The sequence below is a fragment of the Mya arenaria genome, chromosome 4 (assembly GCF_026914265.1).
Source record: "Mya arenaria isolate MELC-2E11 chromosome 4, ASM2691426v1".
In the NCBI taxonomy this organism is placed as follows: Eukaryota; Metazoa; Mollusca; class Bivalvia; order Myida; family Myidae; genus Mya; species Mya arenaria.
In genome coordinates this window covers 64,381,991-64,404,261 of record NC_069125.1, presented here as the reverse complement: position 1 = coordinate 64,404,261, position 22,271 = coordinate 64,381,991, and the positions used below count along the sequence as shown (strand labels likewise).

Here is a 22,271-nt window from a genome sequence, read left to right as displayed (position 1 = left end):
AGGGCGTTGCCAGAAAAATATGGTTGTGTGTAACCATCACTATAATTAAAAAGGTAATACAATAAGTTTAGTCCGGTAAAATGTCATTTATGATCTGATTTACCTTAAAACATATAGTTTTGTATAATCATAAAAAAACACTTAAATGTGGACTTTTTATATAAAAAACGACAGTCACGTGACCAACAAAATCGGAAGTAAGGTTATGCTAATCAAACAGTTCATGACCCCTGCCCGGATATTCGGAAAGAAAGCGTCGTACTGCATACAAAATTTCATGGAAGGTGCTTCGAAAAAAATCGGATAACTAAAAATCAAACAAATAAAAACTAATGTGAATATGACGGATGATATCTTTAAAGGTTTGTGTTTTATGTTTTGTAGTCTTCTATGTCTTTCCTTTCCTACTTTTTCAGTGTGCAGTGGTTTTCCTTCAGGAATAAGTGTGCGGCTCAAACTTTCAAAGCGGTGACAAAAGTCTTTAAAAGATGTGTATGATGAAAATTATTGAACTACTGTGAAATGTTTTCTACTTTTATTCCGAAATCATTTTATGACATCGCCTTCTTTTTTTCTTTGAGGCCTCAGTCTATGTTTATGTTTTGGTAATGGAAATGTCAAAATATTCCGTTGTTTTTCTGTTCTCTGCGATCGGTTTATTATTCAATGGCAGTCGGATCATTTTAACAACGAATGTGTTGTTTTTTTTGTTAATTACATTAAATTCATTTTGTGTTTCAGCTCCAAGGACTAAAAGAATGCCTGGCAAACGAGATATAGAGGTAGGTACTTTATTTATTTCCGTCGAGTTTGTAATCCAACATGGCGGATTTTACTAGTCAGCCATTTTAGTTATTATTGTTAATTACACACATTGGTCATTACTTTGCAGAGTAACCCAAACTGTAGGAAGACTAGATAGGTCCTTTGGTTTTTGAAACAAACTAACTGTAATGTGTGTGTGTGTGTTAAAGAACCAGCTGCCAGGTAAGCTCATACGGTAGAGCGCCATGCTAGTGTTCCAGCTGTCATGGGTTTGAGCCCAGGGTTACTTTAGTTTGAAGTAGTTGGACCTGAACATCTTCATGTTCTGTATATTTCAAAAAGTGAAGTTGAGATCAAGCTTGAGTCTTAAAATGGTTCACAATTCATTTATTGGTCTGCATAGATACATAGCTTTGTCAATCAGTGGACGTTTGTCTGCATCTTAAAGATTAAAATAAAAAAATAAAGTCAGCAAGGCAAGAAACAATAATCATAACTTTAAACTTTCAAGGCAAGAAAAAATAATCATAATTTTTAACTTACCTTAATCTTGTTGAGTCCAGGTGGTTGAATCAAAGTTTGGGCAAATGGCCGTATGAGACGATGAATGAGCTTTATAAAAAAAAGTGGGGCTCTGCATAAATTTAAAACACCCTCTAAGGAATTGATTTTGGCACATGGTTGGTGCAAGAACATTAAAATGAAATGTTTCCCATCCCCCCTGAACTTGCCAATGGTAGTGTAGCTCACAGATGTCTTTATAAGCCTGTTCTTTCGTCTGATGATATTTGAAAGGTTACAACAAGAAGTTGTTTGCTGAAGATTTGCAGTAATATATATATGTTTGTATTAAACTTAATGCATGCCATTACCATTTTCCAGCCTGGTGGTGTTTCCCCTCCAAAGAAAGGACGCACTAAAGATGACTTCTACACTTTCTGTTCCTGGGTCCTCACATACACTCAATATGAACAGTGGAAACAAGACGTAAGTCATCATATAGGTTTTTACATGTAAAGCATAAAACATAAACAAACAAAAAACATTGTTTTAACATTGTGTTACTGTTAGAAATTAAAGTAATTACCATGAGACACCTTGGGAAGTTGTTTGTCTTTCAGAAGCGTGTATTTTAAGAAGTTTAGCAAGTTTTGATTTCTCCTTATTTGTTCATTGTTATTGAAAGATTGCAATCTACACTTGTGTATGTGTTTTTGAACAACTGGTCCTCTCTGTCTATATAGGAAATCCGGTCCAGAGACAACACCAGTCCGCTTGACAGCGCATCAAGCACGGCAGGGAGCTATTCATCAGAGTCCACCCTGTCCACCAGCAGTAAGGAAGACAACTCACCAAACCTGGATCTTCACGACTCTGGTATGAATGTTCAGCATTCTTTTTTTTTAAGCTTGGCTGTCTTTCTTAAAAAAAGGTCAATATGTTGTCAATGTCAACATTGCAGTTGTTGTTTAAAAATGTGAAAACACGGTCTGTTGGTATGTGCCACAAGTAAGCGGATTTGAAAAAAAATAGTGATAGTTTAAGCATTCATAAAGAGGATGTCACTGTTTTCCACAGTTTGTTTAGACCATTCTCCTACTTAGGTCAATCACACTGAAGTTGATGCTGAATAAAGATTCTATTATGAAAATTGTAACAAATTAATTTCAAATATAATTCATCACAGAACCCTCGGATTTTTTCCAAAATACATTACAATTACTACATGTTTGTATATGATTCTTACAGAGGATGAGAGTTTCGAGTTGATCACCTGTTTCTGTATGAAACCATACGCTGGGAGGCCAATGATCGAATGCTCCGAGTGCAACACTTGGATCCACCTGTCTTGTGCAAAGATTCGCAAAACCAACATACCAGACACTTTTGTGTGCAATTTGTGCAAAGAGAAACAATTCAAATCCAGGAAGTCAAGTCGTGTGAGAATAGAAAATAAGCGGATCACTGTATAGCAAGAGACTTTGAAATTTTAACATAGAGACTCATATACATATATTATCATTACCATTTCTTATGTTACTTTGTCAACTGCTAGCTATGTACCAGAATTGGATTCTACCAGAATTGGACATGATCAGGTCTTCTTTGACAATACAATATCTGTATTTAATACTATTTTTAGTAATTGTCTAACCAGCATCAGACCTGGTGGTATCCAATCAGGTTATGTCTGATCATCCTGGTATCCAATCTGGAATGAAGCCTTTCCAGATTGACTCCATTGTTAACTTTGTGTTATTTGGTGCATTGTTACTCTGGGAATACTTATACTTGCAGCATCTGCATGTATTTTTCTATCATTGTTTATTGACAGATATATTTTTGAATTGTTGAAAAACCAACAGAACATTGGAACATATAGTAGCATGCAACCATTGTCATACTACTTCTAGTAACATGTACTTCCGACACTGTTAAAGAGTTAATGAATTTTTTGCCAGAAATTGAGTTAAGATTTATTTAATGACATGACACCCAAGTTCTATTTCTTGTCATGAAATAAGCATATCTTCAAGGGTAATTATATTCATTTTTTTCTGGGATTTCAACTGGTTCAGTACGCTATCAGCAGCATGTTCAGGATTTGAAGGATCTCACATTTTGCATCACATCATCTTTCACCCTCTTTAATGCATGTATTTCATCTAGAACTACTTATATGGTTTTTCATGCTTTTGTTTATTTATGATTCATTGTTTACGTCTCTGAATGAAATTATTTACATGCAGCAAGTGATATTTATTAACTCCACAATGTCGTCATTATTTACTATCTGCCTTATAGGCAGAAGTGTTTTTTAACACTTCATCATTCACCAAACTGACTGAAACAAGATGTTATTATAAAACAGCAACGTATCAAAATGAGCATGTTTCTAGAGTTTCTAGAGCCAAGGCAAGTTGTTTTATTGGAAGTGAGGTGGGGCATTAAACCAGGCAATGTGCTAGTTTTACCTTATCAGAATTTTATGTGTTACGTTATTTTTATTCTGTTTTATGTACATGTACCGGTAGTTTGTGCTGTCATTAAGTCCCTATCAAGTGTTGGTTTCTTTAAAATCCTGTTGATCCTTAATGTTGTGGTTATCAGAGCAATGTTGATGAAACAGTGCCCCCTTTATTGAAATGGACAACAAATACATCTCTGTTTTCTTTCCATAATTTTAAAGTTTTCTCCCTACTGGAAACTATAATTTATCGAAAGTTGGGTTTTAAATCTGCATATATAATATATAAAATGATACTTATAGTAAACCATTCAGATATTCTTTTTTGAGATTTTATTGCATCTGTTTTGAATTCTGTCTGTAAATATCATAGTATTTATAGGAGATTGTTCTATTTTATTATGCTCTGCGAAGGGAGAGCAAATGGTCGACGCTTTTGTCGTTCCATCATCCGTCACACCCTTGTGCAAAGAATTACTTTTTAACTTTTGATGGGATTTCAATGAAACTTGAAACATTGACAAAGTCAAATATGCACAAGTGCAGTGCACAAGAAATTTTATCTTAGGTGTATTTATCCCTCTAACTTTTACAGTATGCATTAATAGATAAACTGCATGTCCGGTCCATAACACAAAAAGTACTGAAGGAATTGAAATGAAACTTGAATAGAAAGTAATAAAAGGAAGTGCAGCCCCCAATAAGTGTAATCCTACATTAAACATACTGATTTCTCTCCCCGTAACCACTTTTTTATACTTAATTTTTGTCCCGAGCACTAATCAAGTCTTTATGGTATTGATTCCAAACTCAATATACTTATAGATCATACTGAGGAGAAGTACATTGTACAGGAACCGTAACTGTCTCTCTTGTCTTCAGAGTTATTGTCATTTGTTCATTTCTGTACTTAATGTTTGGCCAGAGCATAACTCCAAAAATGTCTTTAAGGTATTAACTTCAGTTTTTATATACAGATCAGTGCACAAGAACTATAATTATTTTTGTTTTAGTGTTTTAACAATAATTACCCATTGCTCATTTTTATACTGTTTTGGTGAGGAGCATATTCTTATGTCTTCCCTTGCTTTTAAATCAACACTTCAAATTCTTCAATGGCATTCTGTGACTGCTTGTCTAGTTTGCCCTTTTCTTCAAAATTTTCTGTGTCTGCTCTTTTATTCCGCAAATGAAATAAATAGTTTCAAAATTGCTTGACACAAATCTCTACTTTTGCCATTTGTAAAACAGGTAGTTTTAAAGAACAACTTAATAGGTACTAGTTTCCTATTTGCACTGTCACTATTAGTACCCTGTCAGGGTGCATACATAATTTCCAACGAAAGTAATATTTTATTGGGCATGAAATCTAAAATTTGTATAAAGTGTAAATATTATTCATGTTACTAGGTTTCATGAACTTCATTTATTGTTAGATGATGTGTACATACATTTATGTTTGTATAGTTAACTAGGGTCATGTGAAATTATACAGAGAATGGTCAGCAATAAGTTTCTCATATTTTGAAAGTGCTTGAAATAGCTTTCAGAATGTTAACAAGCTATTCCAAAATCACAAAGGACATTCATCTGCATTTCATTATCAAAACAATGTTATTTCGTTCACTGAATGTGCATGGGAGTTTGTATCATGTCTTACTCTTCAGGTGCCCTTAATTTTTTTGTTTCGTGGGAACTCAGTTCATTTATATATTCATACATATTGTTAGCAATGAATTCATTATCTTGTTACTTTTTGTCCCATTCATATCATGATAAGAATGTTCCTCCATTGTTACTGTAATTACTTGATAAGTGTTATTTGTACAAAGTTGATACTTACTTATTAAAGCATTTTATGGCATTTGTCTTTTCTTATTCAATGCTACATAAACAGAGTGTTACGATATCTTGTATGTAAGTTTTCATCTGATAACATGGACCCATGTCTAGGGTTTTTAGCTAATTTCCACTTCATGCTCAAGTTGAGCTATTGTGATCAGTCCATGTCTGATGTCTGTTGTCCCTCTTCAACAATTGCTTTAAACAACATCTCTTTCTTAACAGCCTAGCCAATTTTGATGAAGTTTCAGAGATGTTCCATGGACGGTGCCCTTTAAAATGTGTTCAAAGAAATGAATTCCATGCAGATTTCTGGTTGCCATGACAGCCAAAAGAAAAATCTTTTTGAAATATACTAAAAGGCTTAGATAATTGGTGTGTTATATTTTCTAGTGGTGCTTCAGACCAGAAGAGTTTCATGGGTTCCCCTATAATACCGGTAATAAGTCTATAGCCTGGTGTCCCCTTGGGCTGGGTAAGTTTTGACCCCAGGGACATATTTTGAATACTTTTTAAATGGTTTGGAATCGGACAAGTTTTTGTGTTCAAGGCACCGTGACCATGACCTCAAAAATCAATAGTGGTCATCTAACTGGCCTGATAAAAACTCGTATCAAGTATGAAAACTGCTGGAACAAGTATACTCTTGGACAAACTTTTTGTGTCTAGTTCAACATGACCCTTGACATACTGATTTCAAGATAAAAAGAAGTCATACTCTGGTCATGACCAACCTCCTAGCCTAGTTTGAACTCCAGAGGACCAAACATACTCTAGATATCAATCAGACAAGCTTCTTGTTTTTATGGTCAATATGACGTGACCTTTGACCTACTGACGGCAGAATCAAAAACTCAATCTCCTGGTCATGACCAACCTCCCTGCCAAGTTTGAGGACATTATGCTCAAGTGTGCTCTAGTAATCATTCAAACAAGATTTTTTTGACCAACTGACATGTGCAAACACTTCTTTAAATGGGGGCATAACTAGAGTAATGGGCATTGCTGTAAATATGCGTCTGTGTACCAAGTTTCATGCAAATTGTTTTTTTTTCAGTTTTGGCCAAGGTCAGTTTTTGTCTTTTCTCTCAGTCAAACATGAGCATAATTATAAAAATATTAAAGTCATAGTTATCAGCATTGCTATTTATGTGTGTGATGTCTCTGGCAATATGTGTACCAAATATCATTTGAATGACTTGAACGGCAGGTCAAAATTAATGTCACAACATTTAAATTAGTATAACATCCAATTAGCGGCATTATAGTTGTACCATAGTTATCACACTGTTCCTCCATCAGCCTGCCAATTAAAACCTTGTCTCATCCATGTGTTTGGACTTACAAATTTAAATTATAAATGGGATTTCAATCAAACTTCACTGAATTATAGAGCACAATGGGTAGGCGTGTCACACATTTTTGTCTCTTATGGTCAATATTTCATGACATATACTTCTTCGCAATACTATGTCTCACCCATTATATCTATTAAGGAGAAATCAAAATTGTAGAGGAGCACCATGTTTTTGTGCACATACAATTGTGCTCTTATGTCATAAGTCAGTCAAACTGCGCCCCAAAGTCTTCCATTGATCTTAAACACCCTTTAGTTTACCATTGTTCTTAAACACCCCTTAATCTACCATTGTTCTTAAACACCACTTAGTTTACCATTGTTCTTAAACACCACTTGGTTTACCATTGTTCTTAAACACCCCTTGGTTTACCATTGTTCTTAAACACCCCTTAGTTTACCATTGTTCTTAAACACCACTTGGTTTACCATTGTTCTAAAACACCCCTTGGTTTACCATTGTTCTTAAACACCACTTGGTTTACCATTGTTCTTAAACACCCCTTAGTTTACCATTGTTCTTAAACACCACTTGGTTTACCATTGTTCTTAAACACCCCTTAGTTTACCATTGTTCTTAAACACACCTTAGTTTACCATTGTTCTTAAACACCCCTTAGTTTACCATTGTTCTTAAACACCACTTGGTTTACCATTGTTCTTAAACACCACTTAGTTTACCATTGTTCTTAAACACCCCTTAGTTTACCATTGTTCTTAAACACCACTTAGTTTACCATTGTTCTTAAACACCCCTTAGTTTACCATTGTTCTTAAACACCACTTGGTTTACCATTGTTCTTAAACACCACTTAGTTTACCATTGTTCTTAAACACCACTTGGTTTACCATTGTTCTTAAACACCACTTGGTTTACCATTGTTCTTAAACACCACTTGGTTTACCATTGTTCTTAAACACCACTTGGTTTACCATTGTTCTTAAACACCACTTGGTTTACCATTGTTCTTAAACACCACTTGGTTTACCATTGTTCTTAAACACCACTTGGTTTACCATTGTTCTTAAACACCACTTAGTTTACCATTGTTCTTAAACACCCCTTAGTTTACCATTGTTCTTAAACACCACTTAGTTTACCATTGTTCTTAAACACCCCTTAGTTTACCTTTGTTCTTAAACACCCCTTAGTTTACCATTGTTCTTAAACACCCCTTAGTTTACCATTGTTCTTAAACACCCCTTAGTTTACCATTGTTTTTAAACTCCCCTTAGTTTACCATTGTTCTTAAACACCCCTTAGTTTACAATTGTTCTTAAACACCCCTTAGTTTACCAATGATTTTAAACACTACTTAGTTTACCATTGTTCTTAAACACCACTTAGTTAAACACCCCTTAGTTTACCATTGTTCTTAAACACCCCTTAGTTTATCATTGTTCTTAAACACCCCTTAATTTACCATTGTTCTTAAACACCCCTTAGTTTACCATTGTTCTTAAACACCCCTTAGTTTACCATTGTTCTTAAACACCCCTTAGTTTACCATTGTTCTTAAACACCCCTTAGTTTACCATTTTCAAGCTGTTAAGGATTTTTATTGATCACACAAAATGGCTATCTAACCTTTGATCCCTACACGTCACCTTGAACTTGAAAATTGTCAGCTTCAGTGGTTAACATTTACTTTTATATGCCAAGTTATTTAAAATACTTCAATCAGTAAGCAAGTTTTGGAGTGGACAGGAAATGTTGATCAATGGACAAATAACACACACGCATTTTTATTTTCACATTTGGGAACGTTAAAATAACTGTCAAGGGTGGTTGCTATAAATAGTAGTAGACCAAATATCAGTAAGATATTACTATTTTACAATACCAGGTACATGCACATCATTTGCCCTTGTAATTTCCATAGAAGAAGACTAGCATTTTTCATATTTATTGAATTTCTAAATGTACAATCCACTTCAACCATTAGGCTCCTGTTCCATTACCAAATCGCTTTCCAAACAAAGACTTGAACAGATCATCCCTGAAAATAGACAAACAAATCGTTTACGTTTATGGAACTTAATACTGAAAAAATTAAGGCAGCAAATACTCAGCATAGTTTCACATTGGACTATCTCTATAAGAGAGTAAAATAATTATACCATCATATGCTTAACTAGATTTTGGTTTCGTGCTAGCAAAAATTCCTTGAAACTAGCCCGATCGTGCTAGTGCTTGTTCAATGTAAGTATTGACAAAAAAGTATTTTTTCAAAATTAAAATTTGCAAAAATCGAAGAGTTTAATCCGAAAAATAACTTTTAAAATGTCCGTTATTTAATATCTATGAACAAAACAATAACGCATTTACAGTTTGAATCATCTGAATCACTTAAATGCTTATTTAAATCATAATAAAGGTTCATCAATATAGCAAAGAATTACATGTGTATCTTGTGCGAAAAAAAGATGATGCATCTTAAGAAGGGAAAAGATGTTAAAGAAAGCGATTCAGATAATGATGATGGGGACATGGACATGTCTGATGATTATTTGTTCCCATCATTTTGTCCTTCAGAAAATGGAAAGACTGGATTCCTAATTTTGATGTGACATCGATGTTAATGAAAACAATTATTTTTAATTTTTTAAAAGCAACATGGAAAAGTATATACCTCAAGGGGTTGAAATAGTGGTTCATTTTGGGGCTAGTGAAAAGGCTTTCAGGCTAGTGGTTTTGCTCCGTTACCAGCCTGAACAGACTAATGCTCTGAACAAATTAAGATGAAGACTGTAATAGTGGAAATATCCCACTTTCTATGAACTTATGAGTATATTCACTGTTTGGGGAGTTTGAAATCCACTTTTATTATATTTTCTTGTGAAGAGCATGCAGATGCTTTACTGTTTAATAACATAAATTGTTTTTCATGTGTGTAAGGAGCACACTCTATAGGTAAATGCAGTTATGATTGAATACCTGGCCTCATCTGTCCACTCACAGTTGTCCACTGGCGCCATGAAGTTCACCAGCTTCTTGTGAACGTTGTACCTGCAGTCAAAAACACATTGTAGAGTCACACAGACTTCATCTAAGCTTTCTCCATTGGAGAAAGTACAGACAATTGAGGGACATAGTCAGAGGTATCTACATAAGCATGGGCTAAACATCAGTTTTACTGTCAACATATTCCATAGCTGATAGGTGAAATGACATGAAATATACTATAGCTACAACACTGATTGATGTGATACATAACAGAAATAAGTTTCACAAAACTATTTTTAGGAACTGCTTTCTCTTCTGATTGCAAATGGCAATCATTCATTCAAGGCTTAACACAATACCAAAGCTTCTCATTGTTTCCTCCAGACTATCTTTATTCAAAATGTTTTTTTTTTCTATTATTGCATAATATATAAAGTGTGAGCCCCCTCACCTGACTTTCCTGCCCTTGCTGGCCTTTGTGTCCACCTTCTTCTTGTTCTTTGACCGCAGTCGCTGTATCTCCAACCACTGCCTGTAACAGTACTCAGCTGATAAGCCACACATGTATATGCCTTAATACTTCCATTAAAAAAATAATATTTTGCTACTTTATAGAGTCTTGAAAAATAGGCCATTTACTAAAAGGGCATTCGCAGCTTTGAGGAGGTCATTTGTTTATATATTTAGAAATGATACACATTGTACTATAGAAAATGTACTTGAGTTATATTCTAAAAATGTAGGACTTTTGTCTGTTTAAGTTATACATGAAATATCTTATAAACTTATCACCAACCTGCTAAGGGCTACAGGGTCATTGACATCAGTCGTCTTTTTCTCAATGAGCTCTCTGAGCATCTGGTGGTAGAAGTCATCATCATCAAATATCTCCACATCATAGTCCTTCTCTTCGTCCGCAGAGGGCAGAACAGGCTCATCTTCCATCTGGCAGGAATAACATTTTTATACAAGACAGACATAAAGTGATTGAAACTGATAAATTTTGAAAACAACATACAAACTAGTAAATATAATATATATATATTCCAGTTCACTACACAAACCTCTTCCGTAGGTGTAATTTCAGGCTGCTGTGGTTTGGGCACCATCCCCAGGACTCGATACGCAGATCTCTTCAGCTGGGAGCGGCGAACCAGACGATCCTTGTCTCCTAGTATCTATAGGGTAGGAAGCGATTTCAATGTCAGATATGTTTTAAATGATGAGATCATACATATTTAGATTTTGTATTGTAAGAAAACTCCTGAAGATAGTTAATCAAATGGAACAACAAGGTCTGGGTTGGTGTTCATAATACATGTTAAGTTTTTGCTAGCTTAAGAGATTTTCCTTATCTCCATTAGTATCACATTTGTGATATGATATAAAGATTTGATAATTTCTGAAATACTTTTATATTTATATTTCTTTATTTGTTATAATAAAACACTATTTCTCTTGTTTTTTTAGACTATTTATATTTTAGGAACTTGACTTAAGTTAGGAAATGATTTTAGATGTTATATGAATACCACACCTGAGCTGTAGTAAGAACCACAAGTTTAGATATTATAAACACAACATATACCTTCTAAAATTCATTGCTACATATGTAAGTATAAGGTATAAGGTAAGTATATTATTTTCTTGACCTAAACAATGTTTGGTTATAAAATACCTGGTTAATCTGTACAAGTGCAGACTGATCAAACGCGCTAAATGACTTCCCTTTCACCTTGCCTGAGGCCAGTCTCGTCTTGTCGTACCACTTCTGTATCGTGTTATCCCTATTTGAAACATTGTTATAATGTATTCAATCACTGTAATCTTAGTGTATAGAACAATTCAACAGAGAAATGTCCAATTTATTTAGCGCCATAACCCACAATAAAGTTATAGTATTTGTTCTTAATATTGCTGACTGAGGTATGTGTTATCACAGTAAAAAACTACATAGCACAGAAGGCATTCTTTTATTAAATTTTATAAACTAAAGGAATGCAAATAAAATAAAATCCTCTGGAATAAAATGTTGACAATTCAAATAATAAAGTTTGCGCAAAACAGCAAATATTTACAACTGAGCACACAGAGCCCTTGGTTGTTTATCTGATATTGACCACACACCTGTAAGACTTGAACTGCTCATGGTGTTTCTTGAGGAAGCCAGGATAATCGTTCATCTTCAGTTTGCGTTTCCCCAGCTGTATCGGAGGAGCTGGTGTTGGTTTCTCTGTCATTTCCTCGTCCGAATCACTGGGTATTTCCTCATCCGAGTCCTCTTCTGGCCTTGGAAGGTGAGCTTGCTCATTGCTGGAGAAATAGGGGTAAATGTACATCCAGTAATGAGTAAGTATAAATAGACATTAATGAGGCCTACCATTAAACACAATCTCATGGTATGTCCTTGCTTTTGCCCCAACGGATACAAAAACATGTCACTTATCAAAATTGTCCAAATATTTTGATTCAAGACCATACACATTCTGACAAAATGTGATGATGATTGGACAATGCCTTCTGAAGTAACTGAGCAGACAAGACCAATATTAGGTTATTTCCATAATTAAAGGCCAATTACTCTTGAGTGACTAGAACGATATGGCTTGTTATTGAACTTGTACGAGATAATATGCCCATACACATTCTGACAATATTTGGTAATGCTTTGACAAAGGCTTCAAAATTAATTGATCAAATATTTTATAAAGACCAATTTAAGCTAATTTCTATAATTCAAAGATGAAAACTCTTGAGTGACTAGAGCGATATCACTGGTTATCGAAGTTGTTCAAGATATAATGCCAATACAAATTCTGACCAAATTAGGGCGTGATCGGAGAAAGTTTTTCAAAATGATTGAGCGGACAATAGCATTTCTAGGTAATTTCTATAATTAAAGGGCAATAACTCTTGATTGACTTAACAAGTATAGCTAGTTATCAAAGTTGTTCAAGATATTATTCCAATACACATTGTGACCAAATTTGGTGATAATTGAACAAAGGCTTCTAAAGGTATTGAGCAGACAACATTCTGAACGCTGCCCGCCCTCCCATACGGTACAGGTTAAACTTTAATACGTCTAGTTTAAAAAAAAACAACATTGGCATTTAAAAACTAAAGGACCATTACCGGTATTTTCCTTAAGAGGAGCTAAAAATAAACTTTCTTCTTCTGAAGATCCAAAAGATAAAGATGAGAAATTGACACACAAGAAGTTTATAGTTTATATAGAGGTCATAAAAAGCGCAAACATTCCGATAAATATAAGGACTGAGAAAAAAATGCTTATTTTCTGGTCATATACACGATACCTGATAATCTATAAAAGTATGAAGCAAATACTTTTGGTGTAAGAGTTTGTCACACACAAGATTTCGGAACAGAGAGACAGACAAGAGCATCTCTATATATGCCTCCTATTACAAACATCTTAAGGGTCCTGAAATTTCAACCATTATATTATGAAATGACTTTAAACATCATAGTATAAAGACAATAAAAAAGTTATCCTACTACCCTCCCACACCCACGGAAAATCAACAACTGACAATCATATTTCCCCTGCCAAAGACAAGATGAGCAGTACCTGTTATCCTGGCCGGTAACAAATTTTCTTGTGTCTGTGTTCTGGGCCTGTAGCAGCTCTTGCAGGTGGACGAGGCTCTCCAGCACATGTTGCAACACCTGCTCCGCTGAAATAAAAACACACATTTTGCAAAACCACCTTACAGCACAACATCAACTCAGAGTTATTTACGATAATATTTAAACACAAACAGTTAAATTACTTTCCATAAGCAGGATGGTTAGATCTTAAATACAAGTATAACTAGAGCTGTCACAGGAGTGACGAATACCCTCAAATGCCGCCTGGACACAGGAATGGCAAACCATTCCTTTGAAAAGAGGCCATAACTCCAAGGTTACTACACACTGCATCTTCTTTTATCATGCATGTATTGTTTTATTTAAATCTGTTGAGTAATTTAGAAGTTACACTGCTGACAAGAAAAACTAGCCTTTCATGAGTTATCGGCCGGAAACCGCTTTTCTTTTTTTTTTTAGTAACAGTGACCTTGACCTTGGCCCCACCAGCCCCAATATCGAACTTGACCTGTATCTTCTGATGTTACACCTGTGTACCAAAATTTGTTCAAATCTGTCAAGCCTTTCATGAGTTATCGTCCGGAAACCGTTTTTCTATTTTTAGTAACAGTGACCTTGACCTTGGACCCACCAGCCCCAATATCGAACTTGACCTGTATCTTCTGATGTTACACCTGTGTACCAAAAATTGTTCAAATCTGTCTAGCCTTTCATGAGTTATCGTCCGGAAACCATGAAAACCGACAGACAGACCGACTGACAGACCGACCGACCGACAGACCGACAAGCTCACTCCTACATACCCCCTCAAACTTCGTTTGTGGGGGTATAATTATTCAGTTTCATAGATGAGTTTGACGCCGCCCGGCCGCCCACCCAAACAGCGACATTCGTCATTCTAATAACCAGGTTTCACTTTGTGTGCTCTAGATAAGTTATTAGCATTGGCCTCAAATATGAAATGTTAAAAAATAATTTCATTACACTAGCTTCAATAGTAGTGTAATGGATGCTGCTCTGTTCATTATGTTAAAATAATATTTATGGTAAACATGAACATTTTAGCTTCCTTAAGATGAATGGTACCTGTCCAGCTCAGTTACAGGTTGCCACAATATATTTACTTTCTAGTCCACTTAATTTGTCACATCATGCATAAAAATGTCATGAACTTGTCTGAGCTTGTTATTGTCAAAAAGAGTTAGGAATCTGTGGCCGGAGTAAACATGTACATGAAGAGCAAGATGAACCAAGGTTCAAGGATATCTGACAAACAGTCACAATTGTTTTTATATTTTTTTACAATGGCAGAGGTATGAAATAATCGCATAATGAAACAAGAGCACGAACCGTCTCAAACTAGACAAAGCTGTATAATTTTTGCCTATTTTAACTTATTCAGGGGCCATAATTGGAGACATGATCATGTGATTCCAACCACAATCACAGGGGCAAATGTTCTCACCATGGCTAAAAGTTTGAAAAAGATTCATTCAAAAATGACGAAGGAGTAGGACGAACAAAACTAATTTTACCCAATTTAACTCATTAAGGGGCCACAACTCCACTCAGGATCATGTGACTCCCACCAAATTCATGGAGGCAAAGGTTTACATCATGGCCATTAATATTTGAAAGTTTGAAAAAGATTTGCTCAATAGCTTCAAAGAAGAATCCTGGACAAAGCTAATTTTGCCCAATTTAACTCATTAAGGGGCCACAACTCCACTCAGGATCATGCGACTCTGACCAAATCCACGGAGGCACAGGTTTACATCATGGTCATTAATATTTGAAAGTTTGAAAAAGATTTGTTCAATAACGACAAAGATGAATCCCGGACAAAAAAAAAACGGACGGACAGACAGACGGACAGACGGACAACCCGATTCCAGTATACCCCCCCCAAACTTTGTTTTGGGGGGTATAATTATGTTACACCTATGTGACTTACTTTTGCTAGCCTCATTTGCAAACTGCTGTGATGTGTTGGTAAACTGTGTCCACGTGTCCGTTTGTGGAAGCTGGTTAACCAGGGAGACGGCCTTCTGTACCTTGATACGCCCTTCCAGTAGACTGTCCCACAGGCCTATAACAGACAGGGTCAGGAGAATTAAATAGATGTTACAATCAGAGGAATTTTCAGGTACATATTACTGAAAGGAATATCTATTTCAATTGCTTAAATCTGTTGATAAAATGCAATTACTAATTTGTATCAACCTTAAAGCTTTATCTTTTATTTGAAATGAAAACATAACAAACAAAAAGTCACGGAGTATTGCTAGCAAAATAATACTCCCCTAATTGAACTTTTGCCATAGCAACATTTTTTTAAAAAGACATGCATACTTTAAATTTGCCCCTAGCCACTTGTTTTTCTAACAAAAATCTTCTACTGGCCTTCTCTCTGCATAACAAGTTTCATGAATGTAGCTTTTATACTTTTTTTTTGTTCTGCCAAGATCGAGTCAAACAGATGGTTTTTGGTGCCATAGAAACCACAATTGTTATCTAACAAAAAAATTCATATTCCCCTAATGGCGCTCTATTCACAAAGTCATGAATGTAGCTTTTTATCTTTAAGTCTACTTGAGTTACGCCAAGAGCAAGTAAAAAAAGTGGTAATTGCATCGACCAATTTTAACAGATAGACATATAAGGTCCCATAAATTGTGAAAATGCTGTACCAAGCTGCTGTTTAGCTGCTAATCCTTTGGCCATCTCATCCTTGGAACTGCTTGAAAACTGTTGTATACCCTCTTCTGGAACAGCACAAAGAAAGTCATACTAAAGTACGTTGGAAATTTTATTAGTGAATACATATAAATCCATGTAGATAATAACTGTGCTTTTGCAAATGTGCTTAACATTTTTAAATAAATCATTGAAACGTTAGGATTGAAAACTGGTAAAAAATAAAGCCTTTACACAGAACTATTAAAACTTCTTTTGTGGTGCAAATTAGCTGAACCGGAATGAACGATGAGTATGGTCTGTTGTGTTCCTACGCATAAAATCAAATCTGGGTAATGTGATTCCATATAGAACTGAATATGTGTTGTGCTAAATGTAACGTACTGAACAAATATAAAATGAATGCATACCAGGTAACTTGCTAGAGCTTGATGTTGACAATGTTTAAATCTGGTTCTTAAGAAAAGTATTATGGCATTTAAGCCCTTTCAACACATGAAATGTTGTGACTGCAATAATTCCCTGCTGTGCTGTTAACCTATCACTTCACAACATATGTCGTGAACTGATTGTGTGCTGTTTTGTTTGGTCAACATTTTTTGTCTGGGTCTGATGGCCAAATGGTCAAAAACATTGCGCATTTGAGTATACTTCAGCACGATTTTTGCCATTCGGCTTGTCCTTATTTTTCAATTTGAATTTAAGAGTTATTGGTGTTATTAATTTACCTTCATCTTCATCACTATCATCCTCATCATTGTTTCCTTCATCATCATCATCAACATCATCATCTTCATTATCAACATCACTGTCATCGTCATCTATATCATTGTCATCATCATGACTGCTTTCATTGCTATAATCATCGGCATATTTACTGTAGTCACCATCATCCTCAAAACTGTAATTAAATCAGTTTGGGTCAACATGTATGGATAACTGTAAAGTAAGATTACATGGAAAACCTTAACCAGGATTTCTATGTAAAAATAGCGAACAAAACTTGCATTATATGCCAAACAGATATATCATACTTGATTGTATTGGGGTTCAATGAAATACATGATTTATTTGCTGAAATATTGACTTAATTGTGGGTACATGCCATACCTAAATCAGAATTTCTACGGTAATTTGAACAATACTTAATCGAGGGCAATAAATTGCATTATATGCAAGCTAAGAGTTATAATCAAGTAAGTAGGACAGTAAGGAACACATGTCAAAAGTTTCAATGCAATACATTAATTATGTATTTGCCGAGATATTGACAAATTTGGACGAAAGCTCCTAAATTTATTGATCAGACAAGACCGATTTTAAGTAATTTCTATAATTAAAGGGTAATAATATCAGGATGACTACAGAGATATGGCTTATTATCGATTTTGTGCAAGATATTATACCCATTCACATTCTGATCAAATTTGGTGATTGGACAAAGGCTTCTAAAATAATTGATTGGAAACATACTGAAAGCCCGCCAAACACCAACCTGTATGCCACAGGTAAAACTATAATACTTCTGTTCTATGAAGGGGCTTATAAAAATGAAGAGTAAAGTAATAAACACTTAAACAACTCACCTAAATTCTTTATCTGCTTTTCCAATTGCTCTTTTGAAAGCGGTGATGTTGTCATTTTCATTGTCACCATCTGACTGATTATCCTCTATCTGTGCATCACTGTCTTCACTTTCTCCTTCAATATCACTATCATCATCCTCATCTTGGTCTTCATCATCCTCGCTCATTTTGCTCTGATCATCACTTTCATAATCTAAAAGAGAACCATCAAGTTATACCGAGACTTAAAATACATAGTTAAGTATGCCACTGGACAGTAATCTGGAAAACCATTTTTTTTTTTGTTAAAATAACTTTTAAAAATAAAGTTTATAAGAAAGCATACATTCTATGTTTCATAGTTATTGTGGTGTAGGTGATTTAAGCATTTCTTTTGTGTGTATCATTACTTTGAAAAAGACCTAAATTAGCTCAATTTCAATACTTTTGAAAACGATTGAATTGAAATGATTAGAATGTTAATTTTCCATAAATCTGTAACAATGTTTTCAAAACTGTCATATTGCACTTCATGTTTCAAATATTAGTGATATTTATTGTAGATGAATTAAGATTGTTATTGAAGGGAAATATTACCTTGAAAAGCCATCATAGTGTATGTAATATGACAAAATTCCATGGAGAGTAAATGTGGAACATGGTTGCAAACGTAAAAAGTAACCCTTATGATTGAAATATCCCTTATGATTGAAAATGGTATGTGTTTTTAATGTTAGTGCATCATAAACTGCTTTAGAATATTTGATTGCTTTCTCTACCAAACGGGCGGAAAAGTTATGCAAATAAAGAAATAAACTATAGAAGCTCTTGTGTGTTCCTTTGAAGAGTGCCAAAAAGAAGTGAATGATCACACGTTTTCAATTTCAAGCTCAATTAAAGTCAGTATCCTTGGACATTAGAGAGCAACCTGGTGATGGTCTTACAAATGTTTTTTTCACTTCAGCATAAACAAAGTTTAGCTGGGTTTTTTTAAAGTATAAAAGGAGAGCACAAAAATTTGTTAACTACCTTCCTTGTGTCTTCTAGGGAAGTTTAGGCTAGTTGATCTTAACATTGAGTGTGTTTGTGTTCTACTGTGCATCAATGTATTAGCTTTATGCTAGTATTCTGTATAGATAGTGTTTTCATAGATTAAAGTTTACAGTAAGTGTTTATTGTGTTATCATATGTTAACTTCACGCAGTCAAATCAAAAATACAATTAAATATATCACTTTCGGTGACAAAAATCGCAATCTATCAAAATTGCAGACATACCATCAATATTTTTTCTGGACGTCCTTTGACCAGCATAGCGTTTGTCCGTATCACTGAGAAGGAGAGCATTTCGTTTACGTAGAGCGCTTGCATGGCTGACATCAACAACATCTTCTTCACCATGTTCTGCTAATTTCGCTGCTGTTTCTGTCATAAAAACAACGATAAAACATTAAATATACTTATACTGTGCAAATGGATCACACATCTTAATTCACATATGATGTAAATTTCAGATGTGAGATTTTGACAGGTCAATATTTAAGGAGTGCGACAAATTGGCCCCTTACCAGATCGGCCTACTACCAAAACGGACCCTGAGACATTCTGGCCCTGCCATTTCAGCCCCTTAAAAATATTGAATCGAGACATTTCAGCCCCTTACTGATTTTCAACGGAGACATATATAAATGAAAATATTGATAAAATATCAAAACAAAAAAGGTTATATATTTAATTCATTTGTATGTTAAATTGAATATAAATAAATATAACAAGAATACGATAAAAATAAATTTACCACTCAAAAGAAATAATGTATAATTAAATTACATTAAATTCACTGTACCAACAGTCAAAACTATATATCAACACCTATCTGCCGCTGTAGATGGCTACCACATTCACCTACAGAAGCATCTTTTATGACCACAACATGCCGTAGGGGCTAACAGTTGTAAATATTTTTCATATTTTGAAAATGTCAATGACAACAGCTTTCATGATACCTCATATTGTTTTAGTATCATATATACCATAAATCTAAAATTGAAAGTCAATGTGGTTACCATTATTGGAAAGCTTGCTGTTTGCGGATGAGCTGGTTGCCTTATATAGCTTTATCTTGTAGAAAGAATTGGTAACCTACTTCATAGAATAAAATATACACTTACCCCATCTAAAATATATACTTGAATTGAGATTGAAAAGACATAAAAAAAATAATGACCATTAACACGATGTCTATCAAATCAAATCATCTTCAGTTACCTGTCAAACACATTAAGATATTAAGGACAGTAATTCATTCATACGTCTTTGAACATCTTGTTCACACCCAAAGGACAGTAGTGTACCTGTAAAGACAATTTTTCTTTTTTTCCGATCAGGGCACAAATCCTGAACAGCTGTTAAAGCACACGTTTAATTACTGTGATTATTATTCGAGGATCTATTTAGACAATATCAATACAGAGGCTTGCCTTGGTCACACTTGCGAAGTTTCATCTTGTTGTGTTAAGTATTTTTCTATAAATGTTCTAATATGCTTAAAGAATGAAATGTAGCACATGGGGGAATCATTCAGAGGGCGCATGCACATCTTTGAGGCCTTGCAGTTATGTTGACCCACATTCAAGAAATTTATAAATAGAAATAACGCTTAACATTTAAATAGCACATTATGAGCGGTTAACAGCGGAATAAATAACGTTGAAGCAAAGTGTTTATTTAATAGCATACTTATTAATTATTATCGTATGACCATGTATTTTCAATTTTCAAGTACTTTTCAAGTGTTGGTATCTATGCCCTCCATAGCAAAAATTTAAGGATGATTACTGTCCATAAAATGAAAGATTTTCGACATAAAATTGATAAAATCATGAATCTGTACTTTGACAGATGTTGTCAAATTAACCAAATATGTTTCATACAACATTTTCGCTTACTACAACAAAAACTCTCCAGATAATAGTTAAAAACGTCCAAAAGTGTTTGGATTTCTGGCTTAGCCACTATCTATTTCACAGTTTAACTAAATACATGGGTCACGGACACTACGGACCATGGACATTACGGACCAGACACTACGGACCAGATTTAGGGACACTACGGACCAGATTTAGGTACATTACGGACCATCTTCAGAAACTTACGGACCATCATTTATAATGTTTTTAAACATTTTTTTTTTAATTTATTCACTCATTGGTCTTAAATTTGTTAATAAATACTTGAATATTAGTGCTCAGTATGAAAATTATCTTTAATGTAACTGAAAAATCCAGGAAATTCCAATGTTAAACATCAATGTTTTTTTAATAAAATATTATAATAATTTGAATAATAATGAACGAAATATGTGTTTATCCTATAATTGTAAATGTGAATATTAATGTTTTCATATGTGATCGATTGCTTTCTGAAATAAACTTTGAATCGTCATATTTGTTTGTTTTCCGTTTCAACTGTTTTAATTGAAAGGTTCAGTCAAGGCGGGGAATCCACGTGACCAAATGGTTGGTTTCAGTGCAAGATGGCGTCACCAAAACGCTCGACTCGAGCCGAAAATCAACGTTATATCTATAATTATGTATATTGTTTATTTAATATGCTCGATTTATTTTGGTAAATAAACTGTTTTGGAAAATACTTCTGCTCGATTTATTTTGGGAAATAAACTGTTTTGGAAAATATTTCTTCTGTTGCTTTTAACTGATTTAACTGCCGATCTTTCAAATTTCGTTCATTATTGTTCACATAATTGTTATAAATGCATAGTTCTTTAACACCTTTTGGAATTTCACAAGATTTTATATTGAGATCTATTCGAACTTCACGGGATTTTTCAGTTTTATGGAAGATATAACGTCATACTGAGCACTCATATTCAAGTATTTATTAACAAATTATAAACTAATGAGTGATTAATTTAAAAAAAAAAAATGTTTAAATCATGGTCCGTAAGATTCCGAAGATGGTCCGTAATGTCCCTAAATCTGGTCCGTAGTGTCCCTAAATCTGGTCCGTAATGTCTGGTCCGTAATGTCCATGGTCCGTAGTGTCCGTAATTCAAATACATATTTATATAACCTGTAATATAAATAAAAAATAAGGGCTGAAATGTTTCCGTAGTCAGGGGCCGATTTGGTAAGGGGCTGAAAACGTCACCGTTCCAACTAGAGGCCGATTTGGTTCAGGGGCCGAATTGTCTGGTATCCAATGTTTACCTGTTTACATCGCGAATTAATATGACAATCGTGTTGGTTTACCTTAATTTGAATTCAGATGCGTACATTTTCACATTAATTAAACACTATATAATAGGAGTTTTACCATCATCTAAATTATCTTCAGGGTCTCTAAAGACAGGAGTCGGATTTGTCAATTGAAATATTTCCTCTCGAAGACTCGCCATGCTTGAAGATGACTGGTTCAGATTAATTAACAACAAGAAATTACGGTACTCATAAGTTTTAATGGAGTCGGGTCAAAAAGGCCCAGGGCCTTTCTGGTACAG

The 22,271-nt window shown here is 34.5% G+C and overlaps 2 protein-coding genes across 2 annotated transcripts; one reads left to right on the top strand and one right to left on the bottom strand.

The window, feature by feature from the left end:
* Positions 1 to 215: 215 nt before the first annotated feature.
* LOC128232724 (PHD finger protein 23-like) lies at positions 216 to 5,597 on the top strand. The gene is made up of 5 exons (XM_052946436.1): positions 216 to 362; positions 742 to 782; positions 1,648 to 1,752; positions 2,010 to 2,142; positions 2,515 to 5,597. Exons 1-5 carry the CDS (start codon positions 341 to 343, stop codon positions 2,736 to 2,738), a joined length of 525 nt encoding a protein of 174 aa, XP_052802396.1. The 5' UTR covers positions 216 to 340; the 3' UTR covers positions 2,739 to 5,597.
* Positions 5,598 to 8,826: 3,229 nt separating this feature from the next.
* LOC128231843 (protein AATF-like) lies at positions 8,827 to 22,203 on the bottom strand. The gene is made up of 14 exons (XM_052945070.1): positions 22,088 to 22,203; positions 19,031 to 19,177; positions 17,775 to 17,967; positions 16,917 to 17,089; positions 16,182 to 16,256; positions 15,446 to 15,580; positions 13,472 to 13,577; positions 12,007 to 12,192; positions 11,558 to 11,666; positions 10,944 to 11,057; positions 10,676 to 10,824; positions 10,331 to 10,411; positions 9,871 to 9,942; positions 8,827 to 8,932 (listed from the first exon to the last, which is right to left on the bottom strand). Exons 1-14 carry the CDS (start codon positions 22,167 to 22,169, stop codon positions 8,875 to 8,877), a joined length of 1,680 nt encoding a protein of 559 aa, XP_052801030.1. The 5' UTR covers positions 22,170 to 22,203; the 3' UTR covers positions 8,827 to 8,874.
* Positions 22,204 to 22,271: the final 68 nt, after the last annotated feature.

Bases quoted from the DNA above. Each gene is read 5' to 3' on its own strand.
- LOC128232724 (XM_052946436.1), top strand. From the start codon at position 341: ATGACGGATGATATCTTTAAAG. The intron at 783-1,647 runs GTAGGTACTTTA...ACCATTTTCCAG, and splicing joins CTGGCAAACGAGATATAGAG to CCTGGTGGTGTTTCCCCTCC. The intron at 2,143-2,514 runs GTATGAATGTTC...TGATTCTTACAG, and splicing joins CCTGGATCTTCACGACTCTG to AGGATGAGAGTTTCGAGTTG.
- LOC128231843 (XM_052945070.1), bottom strand. From the start codon at position 22,169: ATGGCGAGTCTTCGAGAGGAAATATTTCAATTGACAAATCCGACTCCT. The intron at 13,578-15,445 runs GTAAGTCACATA...TTTTTATTTCAG, and splicing joins TGCAAATGAGGCTAGCAAAA to CGGAGCAGGTGTTGCAACAT. The intron at 9,943-10,330 runs GTGAGGGGGCTC...TTTTGACTGCAG, and splicing joins AGCAAGGGCAGGAAAGTCAG to GTACAACGTTCACAAGAAGC.